Below are 17909 nucleotides of genomic sequence, written 5' to 3'. Positions count from 1 at the left end.
CTTGACTACAACACTAGGCCACACCCCTGTAGTCAATGAAACTTAACTTACACACCTGGTGATGGTGAGGGCTCAATAAAAACTTATGGCATATTTCCACCAGCTCTACTCGCCTCGCCTCGCCACAGCACGGTTTAAGTAGCATGACCAGATTATTTAACACAATCTTGGAGACCAAACAAAACAATACCTGAGGAAAACATAATATGTGTGGTGTTGATGAACTTCAAGAACAAGGGTGATACGCAGAACCGTTGTAACTACAGAGGTATAAAGTTGATCAGCCACACCATGAAGATGTGGGAAAAAGTTGTTGAAGCTCAATTAAGGAAAGAAGTGGCTTCATGCCAGATGTGGTTTGCTTCGAGAGTGTTGATGGAGACGTATAGATAAGACCAGAAGGAGTTACATTGTACCTCTGTGGATCTAGAGAAACCTTATGATCAGATGAGAAACTGTGGTGTTGTATCAGGAGGTTGGGAGTGGCAGAGATGTATGATAGGGTGGTGCATGACATGTATGAGGACATGTATGAAGACAGTGAGACAGTGATGAGGTGTGCAGTTGGAGGTACAGATGGGTACAAGGTGAAGCTGGATTTCATCAGGGATCAGCCCTGAGCGCTTTCTTGTTTTACTATGGTGATGGACAGTTTGACAGATGAGGTCAGGCAGGAGTCTCTGTGGACTATGTTGTTTGCAGATAACATTGTAATGTGTAGTGAGAGGAGGAGAAAGGTAGACGTGAGCCTCGAGAGGTGGAGGTCTGCACTGTAGAGAAGAGGAATGAAGTTTAGTTATGATTTGAAGACCCTCAATTGAGCTTGTCCCTCTGAGCACAACAAAGAAAAAGTGCACTTTGCAATGTGAAAAGGTATCACAGATGTTCAGAGTGAAGAAATCACTGACTCATGTTTCTGTGTTTGATATTGTCATATTTTAGCAGATAAACATAAATACATAGATTTTTTTTGTGACTGCCAGTCTCACAAACCACCCATTCCTAGCTTTTGCTGATTGATTGAAGGTTTGAAAAATGAAAACACAAAATCATATCAATTATAAAACATTTTATTAAGTTCAGTAAAATTCCGGAGTGGTAATTGGCAGACAACTCTTGGATACAGTTTTCATGACTTGGTGCCTCGACCCATGATGGCTTTCTTTGTGTTTCTCTCTGGTCTACACAAGATGATGTAACACTTGGGTCCTAACAGTGCCACCAAGATGCCCAAACTGGAGGCCAGGATGGCAAATACCTCCACTGCATCTGCATATTTGCCTGGTGAGCTGATGTAAGCAGGGACAAAGGCCACCCACACTGCACAGAAGATCAGCATGCTGAAGGTGATGAGTTTGGCCTCATTGAAACTGTCTGGAAGATTCCTTGCTAGAAAAGCTAACAAACAACTGAGGACGGCCAGTAAACCAATATAACCCAGTAAAACTGCAAAACCAACTGTGGACCCAACTACACACTCATAAACTATCTTGTCACTGTGATACTGGGTGTTTTTATGAGGCACTGGCGAAGCAGAGACAAGCCAGACAGTGCAGATTGCTGCTTGAACAGAAGTCAGAACCAGAACTGTCCCTCTCTGCTGCGCAGCACCAAACCACTTCAGACTGGACTCACCACCTGGTTTGGAGGCCCTGAACACAGCCAGAACAACCAGGGTTTTCACCAGGATACATGAGACACAAAGCACAAAGCTGATGCCGAATGCTGCGTGTCTTAGTTGGCAAGTCCATGATCTGGGTCGTCCAATGAAGAGCAATGAACACAAGAAACACAATTTGAGTGACACCAAAAGAAGAAAACTGAGTTCTGAATTGTTGGCACGAACTATAGGTGTGCTGTGATGATGGATGAAAATGCCCAGAACAACAACACAGATAAATGTGCCCAAAAGTGAGATAGTTGTCAAGCAGATACCCAGAGGCTCATGGAAGGAGAGGAACTCTGTTTTCTTAGGAAGACAGTGGTCATGCTGGGGGCTGGACCAGAAATCTTCTGGACAACTGGTGCACTCCATGGAGTCTGAGAAAAGAGAAAATATTATAACATACATGTTTATACAAAATCTCTGAACTGTGGTGTTTAAAACTTTATACTGACCAGTTGTATTGCTGATCTTTCCCTCAGAACAAGGGACACAGTCAAAACAACACTCAGGTTCCCCCTTCTTTCTGGCCATGCGTGTACCTGGAGGACAGCTCTCACTGCACACTGACCGAGGAGGCTGTGTGGAGAAAATCAGGATCTGTGAGACTAATCTGTAATGACTAAGGTAAAGAGATGGTAGTCTGAAAAAGTAAGAAATAACCTGTTTGGATTCAATGTTCCAGAAGATTTTGTCATCATCCAGTGTAAGTTCTTCTCCTTTGAAGGCTGACCTCTTAAACTCACCCACTCTCTGAACTTTAGTTCTTCCATCAGGGAGCCACACCCAGTTCATGATGTCATATATTGGTAAAGGATCACCATTTTCATCAAATGACACTTGATCACCAAAAGATGTGGTGAAGTTGACTTTTTCCAAGTAATACATCATCTAGGAAAATCCAGATTAGGGACAAAAAAGAAAACTGAAAATGATTTATTCTATTCATTTGCAAACTGATATCTCACCTGCCATGGCTCCATTCTTTGCAAATGAGCACAGGTGTTGTTGCTGAAAGGCCCTCTCCCTGGCTCACACTGCAGCATGTCATCAAGAGCATACGCCAGAGCATACACAGCCTTATACACGTTATACTCTGGCCTAAGGTTTGAAACATCCACCAATTCATTCTTCACATTCTCTTCAGCTTCCTGTCCAGTGCAAACTTCTCCTCCAGCTTCCACCCAACCTGCTGGAGGTGGTGCAAATCTACACTGAAATGTGTATTCCCAAAATTCATTCACCTGAAAAAATGTGTGTTATTTGTGTGAAACAATGAAAAAAATTTTTAAATGGAAGTTCCATATCAGATTGAAACATTTCATTCTCACCATGCTATTCCCATCGGTGTTGTTGTGATGTAGGTCAGGACGTATTTGTAACAGGAAGTCCCTGAGCCCTGGTATTTCTCCTCGACGAATGGCGATCCCCAGTGTTCCAGCCAGGTACGGCATGAGATGGGGAGCCTGGAGCACAGCAGCTGATGACCAGGCTTCACTGGCAATCCACTGCAGGCCTGTCACATTCAGTTTCACTATCTGTGAATTGTATAAGAAGTACATAATTGTGTACTTTCATACCGATATAGTATAATTATTTTTTTTTACATTACATTACATGTCATTAAGCAGACGCTAAGTCGCTTCAAGTAAGTCAAACTATAAAGTGCTAGTCATAAGTGCGATGTACAAGTAAGTGCTTTTTCTTCTTGTGTTGTCATCATCTTAGTCGAGGTAGAGTCGAAAGAGATGTGTTTTTAGTCAGCAGCGGAAGGAGCCAGGACAGCGAACAGTCGTGAGTTTGGCGAATGCTTCTGCGATCCTCTCAGTGAGAGGACAGCAAGCCGGTTTGCCGATGCAGAGCGGAGTGGGCATGTCCTTGATGTAGGCTGGACCGGATCCGTTTGTAGCATGGAACGCAAGCACTAGAGTCTTGAAGCGGATGCGAGCAGCTACAGGAAGCTATTGAAGGGAGTGGAGGAGCGGTGTAGTGTGAGAGAACTGAGGTGCAAAATATGATTATCACTCGCTTCAGAACCTTTCTGTCTGTGGCACTGCTCCCAGGGAACCACGCTGTGATGCAGTAAGTGAGTACACTCTTAATTGTCGTTTGGTAGAATGACATCAGCAGTTTCTGCTCCAGTCTGTTTCTCCGCTGCTGGGCCTTCTTAGTCACGGCCGTGGTGTTGCTGACCCAGGAGAGCTCCTCCTGGATGTGGACCCCCAGGAACCTGAAGGATGACACTCTCTCCACCGGGTCTCTGTTGATGCAGAAAGGAGCATGATCCATCTGGTACTTCCTGGAGTTGAAGATGATTTCTTTGGTTTTGGTGGTGTTCAGGAGCAGGTTGTTGGCCTGACACCACACGGACAGATGTTGGACCTCCTCCCTGTAGGTGGTCTCGTCTCCCCCAGCTATTAGCCCCAACACTGTGGTGTTGTCTGCGAACTTGATGATCTTGTTTGAGGCATGGCGTGGGACACAGTCGTAGGTGTACTGGGCATACAGGAATGGGCTCCACACACAGCCTAGAGGAGAGCCAGTACTGAGCATAAGAGGAGAGGAGAGGTGGGGGCCAAGAGTAGATGTCCTTATCTGGAAGGACATCTGGCAAGCCCCACAGGCACATGGTTTGGGAGTGAAGACAAGTTCCCCCTGTGCAGCAAAAACAATGCAGGCCTCCAACACATCCTGTCAACATGTGGAGTGGCACTGGGGCACTTCAAGGAATATTTCACCGATTTGCCTTTAGCTCTGTATTATTAGAATAGGTAAAAATTGTGCTTCCCATCCTCAGATTCATCGAGTCGAGAAAGTCTTCTTTTTGTTACATACCCACCAGTGACATTTGGTCCGAGGCTTGAAACTGCAACGCTAATTCTGCACTTTTTAGACCCACTCATAGGGGGATGAGACCTCATTCCCAGAATGTAAACAGTGTCTGCCATCTTTGCTAACAGTTACGCTAACTGGACCAAGTGTCACTCATGGGCATGTAACAAAGAAAAGAATGAAGGTATTTCTCATCACAGGGGAGGTTGGAAAGCACAATTTTTCAAACACCAATTCTAGTAATAGAAAGCTAAATGCAAATCGGTTAGGTATTCCTTTAAGATGGCAGCACAACCAGGTTCTGAGGAAGCTAGGGGAGCTCTTGGAGAAACATAGAGTTGTCGCAACTTACTATTTTTTCTTCTTGTTTGCAAAGTGTTCATTCGACCCGGAGAGAGCCAGAAGAAGTCATGAGTGGGCCAGAAGAGATCACTGCTGACCCCTGGAAAGGTTTGGGAGATGTGCATCAACCTCGGCAGGCAACTCATCTTTCACAGCAAGATCATGCAGTCAACTCTGAGACCAGACATTGTGATGTGGTCCCACTAACAAGCAGGTCCTCATCACTGAGTTGACTGTTCCCTGGGAAGAGGGCATATCAGTGACACACTAGCTAAGGGTTCAAGGGTGCAGGGTTTATCTGGGCAGGTCCTCCAGGTAACAGGAACAATAGGCTCAAGTCAGCACAGGGCCATCAAGGAGCTAGCGGAGGAGGTGGAGAGAGCGAGCTACTGGTTGTGGCTATGGAGGAGGGACAGTGCATGGGTTCAGACACCCCATCCTATGTATGCATCCCAGCCACTTGCCCCCCACCCGGAGATGTACTGGCAAGGGGGCAAACTGCATCAGACCCAAAGTACACCAGAGGAGGTGCGACAGGCACAAGGACGAGCAGGAAATACCACCTAGAACCTGTATGTTCTAATGTAAAAACTGGGTGACCAGTGACTACTGCGAAAGAGCAGGTCGCAGCCAGGGAAGACTGGCGAACTGAATAAATGAATACCAACAACATTTTTTAGAATAAAACTGTTGGAAAGCCCATGTTGTTTAGGAGTTTTACTGTTCAGTTGTATTGTATTCTTGGTGACTTTTCATATGTCCGACACTCATGAACGCACCATAGCCATTCCGACGCTATTGAACGCACCACACGTGTGTGTGAGATGCCGTACTGTTTAGGTTTCGTTTTTCCTCCTGATATAGCGGTGGATGGCTCATGATCTTCCCTCGTTTGTTTCTCAACTTTCGCCTGTACATCCTGGGTTTATTGTGCGTAAATGCCAGAGAGCCACACACACACACTTCAATAAATCCAACACTAAACTGGACATCTGCATCCGTGTCTTTTAACGGGGACACACCCCATACACCTTGCCGCTCTATCAACAACCAGTTAATTCCTGGAGAACGCCCTTCTCTCCTTTTTATGGTCCTTCGAGCCGGATTAGAGTAATAACCAAGGTATGGATCATACAGATGCCCAGACTGAGCCAGCACCCCAACGTGCTTCGCAGAGAGAGCGACACCTCCCAGCTTACCTGAGTGACTATGTGGTTGCAAATCTCCCGTCAGAGGGACAAACCCACACCACACAACAGGCTCCCTCCACCCAGAGTTCGCATAGCCGAAAAACATGCTCATCTCGGAGGAGCTCCAACTCCAGGTCTGGACGCTCATCTCGCTCATCCACCTGTAGATTCCCCTCTCACATTTTATCAGAGCTAGAAACAGCTCAGCTCGAGGAGCGACTGAAGGAAATGGAGCTTGAGGAATTACAACAGCACATGGAGGAGGATCAACAAAGAGAATATGAGTGTCAGAGGCTTCAAAGCCAAGCCAGAGAAGCCCAACAGCTACAAGAGGAAGCCATTAGAACACAGGAATCGCTAACCAGACAGATGGAGAAACGACGTCAGCTAAAGAAGAGAGAGAATGAGCTGGAGATAGCTAAGATGGTTACTTCTCTCCTCAAAGAGAAATCACAGGATCCTGGCCCATCAGAGCAGCACATGACAAGTACCCCTGAGGCTCCACCTCCAGCGCTCCCTGCAGCTCCGCTTCCTGTGGCTCCACCTCCAGCGCTCCCCGTGGCTCTGCCTCCAACGCTCCGTGCAGCTCCGCTTCCTGTGGCTCTCGCAGCTTCTGCTCCACCTTCAGCACAGTATCCATCTCTTCCCCCACTGTTACAGTCTGCTCCTTCTTCTGCATTCTTGCCTCCTAGTTTAGCGCCGGTGAACTACAACCTGGTCCCTACTCCATATTTGGCTCATCCAGCGCAGCATCAGCCAACTCAGTCAGCCTTCACCTATCCTGTCCAAGCAGCGTCGTACTCCGCTTCAGCCTTGCCTCAATCCAGTCGACAGCAGCCATCTGCTGATGTGTCTCAGTTCTTTGCCCCATCCTACGGCATCCCCAAACCTATGATTCCTTGCTTTGAGAGTGGCAAAGAAAGTGACTTCGCCTTATTGAAGATGGCGCTCGACAACCTTCTGAACAGCCATGTGCATCTGAACGAGCAATACAAATATCAAGTGCTCCTCGGACATCTGAAGCTACAGAGTGCGCTCCAACTGGCCAAAGCCTACATGCATGATCCAAGGCCGTATACAGCAGCTATGCAAGCTCTACAGGACAAGTATGGTCAACCTCGCCAGCTCGTCCAAAGTGAATTGGGTGCCATCCTAAACACTCCAGCCCTCAAATTTGGAGACTCTGAAGCCTTTGATGCATTCGCCCTATCCATCCAATCCCTGGTAGGCATGCTTCGGACCCTCGAGGGACAGAATGGCTACGAACTGCGATGTGGATCTCATGTCGACCGACTACTGAGCAAGATGCCGCCAAGCTATCGTGATGGGTTCGTGGAATACTGTCTGAACCAAGGTATTCTTAGGACAGGTACTGACCAGACTTACACCCTACCTGATCTGAGCTCCTGGCTACAGATGAAATCCCAAGCTAAACGCATAGCAGGTCGAGCAGCTTCACTTTATAATTATGAAGCAACCAAGCCACCGAAGAAGGACCAACGGCCCTTCATCCGATCAAAGGAGAAGTCAACAGCGTTCCTCCTCACTGCCAGTGGAGACCAAAGCCCCAAAGGACGGTCTTCACAACCAACATCCTTGTCCAAACCGAAACCATATTGCCCCCACTGTGACAATAAAGAACATTTTCTGAACGCCTGCACTGAGTTTAAGAAATTGAACACAAACCAGGTTGTGAAGTGGATCAAGGATGGACATCGATGTTGGAAGTGCGGACGATCTCACAAGCCCGAGGTTTGCACCCTCAAGCGACCATGCAATACTTGCAAAGAGCAGCATCTCACAGTACTACACGATGCAGTCCAGCAAACCCAGAAGAGTGTGCTCACGGTGACCGCTCCGTCTGCAAAAGTGTACCTGGACAGACCAAACAGATCCCCCAAGGTGATGTTGAAGGTTGTGAAGGTCCTACTTCATAATCAAGACAGAGTACTGGAGACCTATGCAGTTCTAGACGATGGTTCAGAGCGAAGCATCATCTTGCCATGCGCCGTGAAACGCCTGAACCTCATTGCGCAGCCTGAAACACTTACCCTCCGATCTGTTCATCAAGATGTGGTGCAGCTTCATGGTGCATCAGTTGCCTTCTATGTGTCTTCACTGCCCAAACCTGAAGAGAAATATCACGTACGTCAGGCGTTCACCGCTGACAACCTGGGACTCTCAGAACATTCATATCCAGTGAGAATCCTCCAACGGAGATATAAGCACCTCCGCCACCTACCTTTGCCTCTGGTAGATCGTGCTCAACCCCTGTTGCTCATTGGATCCGACATGGCTCATCTCCTGACACCTATAGAGCCGGTGCAGTTGGGACCCCCCGGAGGACCCATTGCAGTCCACACCAAGCTTGGCTGGTCACTTCAAGGTCCCACCAGTGTCGACCAAGTTCCTGCATCCAACCAGCAGTGCCTGTTTACAGCAACAGTCTCGCCTACCTCTGAACTCTTCAAGAACGTCGAACGCCTTTGGCAGATCGACACGCTGCCGTACACAAGCGAGAAGCAGGTGACCCGATCGAAGCAAGATCAGCAAGCCTTAAACCTGCTCCAGACATCAACTGTTAGGGTCAATGTCGAAGGGGTCCAAAGATACGCTACACCCTTGCTTCGCCGAGCCAACTCCACCACACTTCAAGCTTCTATGGAAGCAGTGTTGCCTAGTCTTCGTGCTACTGAGAGGCGACTCGCCAAAGACCCACAGCGCGCCGAGGTCTATTGTCAGGAGATCTACAAACTAGAGAAGATGGGCTACGTAGCAGTGGTGCCTCCAGAGGCAGCAACATCAACTCCGGAATCCTGGTTTATACCTCACCATATGGTGCGACACAACAACAAAGACAGGATTGTCTTCAACTGTTCCTTTCAGTATTAAGGAAAATCTCTCAACGACCTTCTTCTTCCTGGACCTGCCCTAGGCCCATCGCTGCTAGGAGTCCTCATTCGGTTTCGGCAGTACCCAGTTGCAGTTAGTGGTGATATCAAAGGTATGTTCCACCAGATTCGCCTTCTGCCAGCCGACAAACCTGTTCTGCGTTTCATCTGGCGGGACATGAAGAAGACCGAAGAGCCAAAGATTTATGAATGGCAAGTCCTTCCATTTGGTACTACGTGTAGCCCTTGCTGTGCCATCTACGCCCTGCAGCGGCATGCCCAGGACACGGGTGAGTCCGACAGCCATCTCGTTGATTGTGTTGGGCAGTCATTCTATGTAGATAACTGTCTTCGCAGCACCCACTCAAAGGAGGAAGCGAAGAATCTTGTTGATGGTCTGCGCCAGCTACTCCACACGGGGGGCTTCGAGATACGCCAGTGGGCTAGCAACACCCCGGAGGTCATTGAGCATCTTCCATCCGACGTCAGATCCGAGAGCAGTGAGCTGTGGCTTTCCCAATCCAGCCTGGACCTGCAGGAGCCAACTCTTGGACTACGTTGGGATTGCCTCCGTGACTCTCTAAAGTACAAACATAGACCAGTGGAGAGAACTGAACCCACTTTGAGAAATGTCTACAAGGTACTTGCTTGTCAATATGACCCCCTAGGTTATATTGTACCGTTTACCACCAGAGCCAAGATTCTAGTTCAGGATCTTTGGAAAATACAAATCGGCTGGGATGAGCCGATCCAGCCCCAGAGCCTCCGTGACAGATGGCTTGCCTGGGAACAAGAGATTCCAGATCTCATCCAGATGGAGATTCCCAGATGTTATGTACCAGCGTCTGCAGACTCGCCAACATCAAGCAGAGATCTGCACATATTCTGTGACGCTTCCGAGAGGGCCTACGGGTCTGTCGCTGTCCTACGGACAGAAGACGCTCAGAATGAAGTCCATGTTTCCTTTGTCCTGGCCAGGTCCCGTGTGGCACCAAAGAAGCAGCTGTCCATGCCACGGCTTGAGCTGAGCGCTGCACTTACCGGTGCGCAACTAGCCAGTGTTCTCCACACTGAGCTCACCTTACCCATCAGTAGGATCACGCTCTGGTCCGACTCTACTACAGTTCTACACTGGATCAAGTCGGAATCCTGTCACTATAAGGTCTTCGTGGGTACACGTGTGGCAGAGATACAGAACCTTACAGAGGTGAGCCACTGGAGGTACGTGGACAGTGCGAACAACCCCGCTGATGACATCACTCGGGGCAAGACCCTGAAGGAGCTGTCTCGACCACATCGTTGGCACCAAGGCCCTGATTTCCTGCATTATGCAGAGGATCACTGGCCGACCAGCCCATCATCCTATCTGGAGACGGATGATAGTGAGCTGAGGAAATCATCCTTCTGCGGACACGTAACTGTAGATACGTGCCTTCAACTCCCTGATGTCAGCCAGTTCTCCACGTGGAAGGACTTGATGCAGACGACCGCACGGTCCCTTCACGGGGCGGCCGACCCAAATTCTGACTCACCCAGTGAAGCAGCTGACTACATCAAGGCTGAGAATCTCCTCCTGAGACGGGCGCAATTGGAGTCATTTCCAGAGGAGGTCAAAGCTCTCATCTCAGACCGACCTTTGCCAGCTACCAGTCGTTTGGGCTCCTTATCTCCCGAATATGACAAGGACGCAGGACTTCTCAGAGTCGGGGGGAGGTTGCGGAGAACGGAGCAGCTACCACAAGACACATCCACCCAGTCTTGCTAGACCCCAAGCATCCGCTGACCAACCTCATCATTCGAGATTTCGATGAGACCCTCCTGCATCCTGGACCTGAAAGAGTGCTAGCTGAGCTACGTCGTCGGTTCTGGATTCTGCGGGGGAGGGAAGCGGTGAAGAGGTGTCAGAGTTGTTGCATGCAATGCCAGGCATGGCGAGCCAGCCCTTCTGTCCCTAAGATGGCGGATTTACCACCTGCTCGTCTACGCCTCTATAAACCACCCTTCTATTCGACTGGAGTCGATTGTTTCGGTCCATTCACAGTCAAGATTGGGCGCAGAACAGAGAAGCGTTGGGGAATCGTTTTTAAGTGCATGACAACTCGTTGTGTGCATTTAGACCTCTTGGAGAGCCTCGACACTGACGCCTTTCTGATGTCTTTACGACGTTTTATCTCTAGAAGAGGCAAACCTTTCGAGCTCCTGTCTGATAACGGAACCAATTTCACTGGTGGAGCCCGAGAGCTACGTGTGGCCTTCGAGGCCATGGTCCCTCAACTGAAGGAACAGTTGGCAGAACAGCAGATTGAGTTCTGCTTCAATCCCCCCAGTGCTCCCCACTTCGGTGGAGCGTGGGAGAGAGAAGTGAGGTCCGTCAAGACCGCTCTCAAGGTGGTACTTAAGGAGCAGTCCGTGCCTGAAACAGTGCTCCGCACAGTTTTAGTAGAAGTGGAGGGCATACTGAATGCTAAGCCCCTTGGTTACGTCTCGTCAGACGTAGCTGATCCGGATCCCATCACGCCTAGCATCCTACTAATGGGACGCTATGATGCATCTCTTCCACAGGTTGTTTACGACCCCAGTAATACCCTAGGGAATCGTCGATGGCGGCACAGCCAAGTCCTCGTCGACCACTTCTGGTCCAGATTTATCAGTCACTATCTGCCCAGCCTACAGGAGAGACAGAAGTGGCTGAAGGATGGGAAACAGCTTGAACCAAATCAAGTGGTGCTCATCGTGGATCCACAGCTCCCGCGAGCTTTATGGCCTGTTGGGAAGGTAACAGCCACTTACCCTGGAGCTGACGGACGCATCCGGACCGCTGCCATCAAGGTCAAAGATCGGACATATGTACGACCAGTAGCTCGTCTGGTCCAGCTCCCTAAGCTGGAAGACTCGGCGGAAGTTCCAGTTACTTGAGTGGACTTTCCATCTTGGATTCGACTGTCTGTGTAGACAGTCGGGGGCGGCTGTGTTGGAAAGCCCATGTTGTTTAGGAGTTTTACTGTTCAGTTGTATTGTATTCTTGGTGACTTTTCATATGTCCGACACTCATGAACGCACCATAGCCATTCCGACGCTATTGAACGCACCACACGTGTGTGTGAGATGCCGTACTGTTTAGGTTTCGTTTTTCCTCCTGATATAGCGGTGGATGGCTCATGATCTTCCCTCGTTTGTTTCTCAACTTTCGCCTGTACATCCTGGGTTTATTGTGCGTAAATGCCAGAGAGCCACACACACACACTTCAATAAATCCAACACTAAACTGGACATCTGCATCCGTGTCTTTTAACGGGGACACACCCCATACACCTTGCCGCTCTATCAACAACCAGTTAATTCCTGGAGAACGCCCTTCTCTCCTTTTTAAAAACATTTGAATATGGACTATTATAGGAGTGATCATTATATTGACTTATTCTGCATTACTGACACATGGTTACATATATATATATATATATATATATATATATTGGATATAATATCCAATATATATGTACACCAATATATTTGATATACATGGTTACATATTATGTAACCATGTATATTAAATATATTGGTGTACACTGAGTCAACACCACCCAGTCATTAATACTCAAATTCCCCAAAGCTCAAGCCAGGAGGAGGAGTCAAGGGTATTTTCAATTCCAGTCTATTAATCAACCCCAAGCCAAAACCTGAATATTTCTCTTTCGAAAGCCTCATTCCAGCTGGATTGCCCCACTGTACCCCAAGCTTTTAAAGTTGTATTTATAAACCCCTTGACAAACAAGCGACCCTCGACCCAGATGTTTTTTGCTGAATCCTCAAACAGCCTGTTTGAGGATTCAGGTTATGTCATAGCACAGAAACAGCCCTAAAAACCTTCTCTTGACCTAAAAAATGTTGACACCATTGATCATGGTATTCTATTGCAGATACTCAAACAGACTCATGGTACTGCCCTCTGCTGGTTTAAATCATACTTATCAGTAGATTCCCATTTGTTCATGTTAATGATAATGCCTCATTGCAAACAAAAGTTAGTTGCGGAGTTGCACAGGGCACAGTGTTGGGCCTATACATTTTACCTTGTATATGGTTCCTTGAGGGAACATTATTAGAAAGCATCATTGTTAAGCACATGACATATTTATATATAAATGAAGCCGGATGAACTAAATTAGGTTTTTCAACAAACTTGACAGACAAACTTTCTGACCATATTGTCACTTTTGATGTATCGCCGTGGCTTCCACTGTGAGGTACCTTGGAGTTATTTTTGACCAGGACATGTCAACTGACCATAAAACTATTTTCCAGAACAGCTTTCTTCCACCTTTGGAACATTATGAAAATTATAAACATTCTGTCCTTAAAGGACGCTGAAAAACTAGTTCATGTTTCATCTTTTGTTACATCTAGATTAGATTACTGTAACTCCTTATTTTCAGGATGTTTCAACAAGTCTGTTAGAACCCTCCAGTTAATTCAAAATGGTACAGCAAGAGTTCTGACAGGAACTAGAAGAGAGATCATATCACTCCAGTGTTAGCTTTTTTACACTGGCTCCCCTTACAGTTTAGGATTCAATTTAAAATCCTCCTCCTCACGTACAAAACACTTAATGATCAGGCCCCTTCATACCTGAAAGAACTAGTTTTACCATATCATCCTAACAGATAACTTAGGTCTGCTTAGGTCTGCAGGCTTACTTGTGGTTTCCTGAGTCTGAAACCTGAACTATCTCTTAGTTATACTGCTATAGGTGTGGTGCACCGAGCATTCACTTTCTAACTCCCTCACACTCTTGATATGAATATGAATTTTTACATCTTGTTATTTTTCTCCCCTACTTTTTACTTTTGCTCGTTCTATCCTCAGTCTGCAGGTACCTGTGACTCTTTGGCTGAAGGTTCCAGATCCAGTTTATAGGCGTCAGTAGTAGTATTGTGATGATTATTAAGCTATGATTAAAACTGATATCAGTATAGTGTGCTTTGCAAAATATTCAACTGCTTAAATTCATTGTAATATCCCATATTTTTCCTCTCATCTCAAAAGCTCAGTTTACATTCTGGGTAATTTCATAGGCCAGGAGCAGTTTTCCAAAATGACCGATATTCCTATTAAACAATCCTGAAAAAGGAAGCAAGAGTTGCAACTCTGCATTTGGGTCGATAAAGAAAACACAGCATTTTCTGCGAGTGTGTCACACAGTAACATTAGCAGAAAGATGCATAACTGTAATTTGTCCTAGTGAGCGGTTAACACAAGATTTGTATGACTACATATGATTTTACAAAAACAACCTTCTGTTTTAGAAAGAGCACAGTTACCACCTACCTCTTTCATGAGGTTAATCATGCGACTCTCGTGTGCAAACACAATCACCACCTGAGCTGTAGATTTCCTTATCACATCCACTATTCTCCTAATTTCAATCGGATCATAACGAGGCAAGATTTCTGTGTAAGCCAGACAACCTCCAGCAGTTGGACCCAGATCAGAATGAAAGGACCAAGCAGCGTTGTGTCCATAATCATCATCACTGATGAGCAGACCTGCCCAAGTCCAACCAAAGTGTTTTAGAATCTGAATCAAAGCATTCACCTATGTGCACACAGAGCAGAGGGATTAGTGCACAGGCTGGAATCATCTTTCACTAGATATCCTGCTAAACAGGATCATAAAGACCTGTAAAAGATGTACATTTTTCATTTTAATATATAATGTACACAAACATTAGTGCACACAATTGATTTTATGTATTTAGATATTGCAAATAGATTTTCACCTGAAAAGAATCACTCGGGATCGTCCTAAAGAAAGATGGAAACTTTTGTCGATCACTCAGGCAGGAACATGTGGCAAAATAACTCACCTGTAAAACAAGACCATGTATCAAAATCAGAATGTTAAACGTTAATTACTCAATGGTCACACCTTCATTAAATATGAAATGAAATCATAAAAACTTACCAGAGGCACTCTGTACAAACCTAAGACTGTGGATATGGCAATTGAACGTGTAGAAGAAGAACCACCCACAATCCCTAGGACTGGAGGAGTTCCTGCACAGTTCTCCTCTAATGTAACTTGCTCTTTTTGACCACTGATTAAGGTCAGTGCTGCACCAATTCCAGCCCCTACTTGGAGGCAGTTATCATACAGACTGTATCCCAGAGTGACATTAGGCAGCAGGTTTGAGTTTCTGTTGATCTCATCAATAGTAAAGGCCATGGTCTGAGACATCCTGAATCCTAACACATTAAAGCTGACACAATATACAAATGTTTACCATTTAAAATGCATCATACAGTAGTACAAAACTACACATGTTCCACGACTTCAGACACTACTGCAAATAATGAGGTCAGTATCAATTCAATGCCTTACACAGGTCATATGTATATATATATATATATATATATATATATATATATATATATATATATATATATATATATATATATATATATATATATATACGTATATATATATAATGTTATTATCTCACATGAATAACAATATTCAAGCAGCTTACCCGTAGCAGGAAGACTGTTGTGGCTCTGAGGTAAAAGATGCATCAGCATAAACAGGAAAGAAGTGAAGTCTGAAAAGTCCACCTAGAATCACATCTCCAGTTTTGTGCATCCCATTTAGGTTAAACTGTCCCTGTAACTGACAAGAGGATGAATAAGAGGACACATCAGAGCAAAGGAAGGATAACAACATTAAAGAGAGGTTAGTGGTGTCTAAAAATGACCCCATGACTTTGCTCTGGTTCTTCCCTGTCTAAGTTCAGGCTCTTCATAATATCACCGCATTTTATGTGTTTGCAGTGTAGGTGTTGTATTTTTGCACACCACCTATCATGGCAAAGGAAGAAGCTGTAAGGGCAGGGCTTAAATCATATCCTATTGGAGACTGATTAATTAATCTATTTGTTTAAACTTTTTTTTAAAACAAAGTTTGTAATTTCTGGTAGCGGGGGGCACTCAATCAAAGCAATATCAAAAAACCTAGTTTGATGTCATGAAGCATTATGGTAATTGTATAGTAAAATACTTCAGCAGCAGAACAAAGCAAATAGCAATGAGTAGTTATGATTGATTAGTAACAAAGAGAGAGTGATGGACCTATTAACCAGATTGTTTAACACAGTTTTGGAAAGTGTGAAAATGCTTGAAGAGTGTATGGCCTAGATTTTCAAGATCAACGGTAATGCACTGTGATCTGGAGGTGCAAAGCAGTATTACAAAGTGTGAAACACTTTTACAAACACTGAAACAAATTAACAAAAGTTAAAACAAATTTACATTTTCTAACAAAAATTTACAAAATGCCAACCCCTTTTACAAATACCAAAACAAATGTATAAAAGCCACCTGAACTGTTGTGTTCCCACACAAAGTGGCAGGTACTTAAACTGTCTTCAAGTAAAGAAAGATGATGTGATGAATTTCCTTCGGGAGCTTAATCCACAAGGTTGTGAGAGGAGAGCACGTAGAGAGAAGGCAGATAAATCAGAAAGCTCTCTCTATGAACTCAATCTACTCTCATTCCAGCTTCAGTACATGCATCTCATACTAAGCTGATATCTTGTTGACTTTATTGTAATCTACACAATATTTATTAAATGTCATTTAGCGAGCTTTTGGGGGAGAGTGAGATGTGGTAGTATCGCGAGACTGTGCAAGATTGTGCAATCAAACCAAACATGGTGGCGCGCATCTAACTCAAACATTTCCACATCGTATACTATCAAGACGAAAAAACAAAGGAAACAATACTTCCCACTCATATTTCCTTTCTTTACGTGAAGTGGGCAAACACAGGGGACTGGAGGATCTGGAGGATTATATCGACGAGTATTTTTAACACCTTGCCATAGGGAAACCAAAACAACCAAGCGCAGTCGCCCGGAGGATTCCCCTGGAGCAGCCTCGTCCTCCGACAGCTAATTAATGGAGAGCCTTACCTTTGACACCCCGATTTTCTCTGGTAGAGGTCTTGCACAAGGAATTTCAAACACCAATGGGTTTCCCTGCTCGCTTTTGGAAAATAATGCACTAAAAGGATCAGTTAAAACCCTCACTGAGGAAACGAGGCATCTCAGAGAAGAAAATGTTCACATAAAGGACACAATTATTGATCTACAGGCACACAGTATGAGGGAAAATCTGGTTTTCTCTGGGATCCCACAAAAAAACAAAGAAGATGCAGAAGCGACAGTAAGGAACTTTACTCTCAAACAACCCCCGGTAGACAACGTCAAAAACATTTCCTCACATCATCTAGGAGGCTGACGACAGAAAGGCCAGCAACCACGTCCGATTGTCATGAAACACGTTAAACAAAAGGAGTTGGTCAAGAGCCGAGGCAGGGAGCAGGGAGCAGGGAGTATGGATCATTATCAGCCCGCTACTGGGGATTGGGCCAATGTCTGCTATATTTAGTACCTGCTCTGGTGAGGTTCCAAGCATGATGTTTACAGGAATGGACAAAGTGTTCATATGTGAAAGGTAGGAACAATTGCAGAAAGGTACTTCAAGACCGGTCAAGACCACAACTGTGGGGATATCAATAAATTGCCCGTGCATTTTTGGATTAACTTGTTAATATCATTACTGTGATTTTGCGTAAATCGTATTGCTTGGGTACAACCAATAACTTGACTCATTTATCATTCATATCATTTGAAATTAACGGCAGTCACTCCTCCCGCCCCCTTTCACACGCCCCCCACAAAAGTGCATGTGAGTGACAGGAGAAGCGGTCGTGAGAAGATGTCAGCCAACTCATCTATAACAAAATTTGTTTACAAAGACTTTTTGTGAATAAATGCCTCCAAAAGAAAACACAGCGCAATGTGTAAATTCTACAAAGCGACGTCCACGTCCAACTTTTACTGCCTCGGTCTTGGTTTTGTCTTGGTCTCGATACACTGTGGTCTTGGTCTCGACTTGGTCTCAGTTTAGGTGGTCTTGACTACAACACTAGGCCACA

The 17909-nt window shown here is 45.6% G+C and overlaps 1 protein-coding gene across 1 annotated transcript; it reads right to left on the bottom strand.

Annotated features, from left to right (window-relative positions):
• Positions 1–1096: 1096 nt before the first annotated feature.
• Positions 1097–14849, bottom strand: LOC131456060 (extracellular calcium-sensing receptor-like). The gene is made up of 8 exons (XM_058624036.1): positions 14844–14849; positions 14695–14781; positions 14244–14510; positions 2995–3201; positions 2632–2907; positions 2327–2554; positions 2119–2242; positions 1097–2040 (listed from the first exon to the last, which is right to left on the bottom strand). Exons 1-8 carry the CDS (start codon positions 14847–14849, stop codon positions 1130–1132), a joined length of 2106 nt encoding a protein of 701 aa, XP_058480019.1. The 3' UTR covers positions 1097–1129.
• Between the last annotated feature and the right edge of the window lie 3060 nt (positions 14850–17909).

Source organism: Solea solea, chromosome 3 (genome assembly GCF_958295425.1).
Source record: "Solea solea chromosome 3, fSolSol10.1, whole genome shotgun sequence".
Lineage (NCBI taxonomy): Eukaryota > Metazoa > Chordata > Actinopteri > Pleuronectiformes > Soleidae > Solea > Solea solea.
The sequence above is the reverse complement of the archived record's forward strand: the minus strand, read 5'-3'. Positions and strand labels throughout refer to the sequence as shown.

Bases quoted from the DNA above. Each gene is read 5' to 3' on its own strand.
- LOC131456060 (XM_058624036.1), bottom strand. The intron at 14,511-14,694 runs GTGAAAATCTAT...GTGTGCACATAG, and splicing joins TCCCGAGTGATTCTTTTCAG to GTGAATGCTTTGATTCAGAT. The intron at 3,202-14,243 runs GTAGGTGGTAAC...TACAATTCACAG, and splicing joins TGATTAACCTCATGAAAGAG to ATAGTGAAACTGAATGTGAC.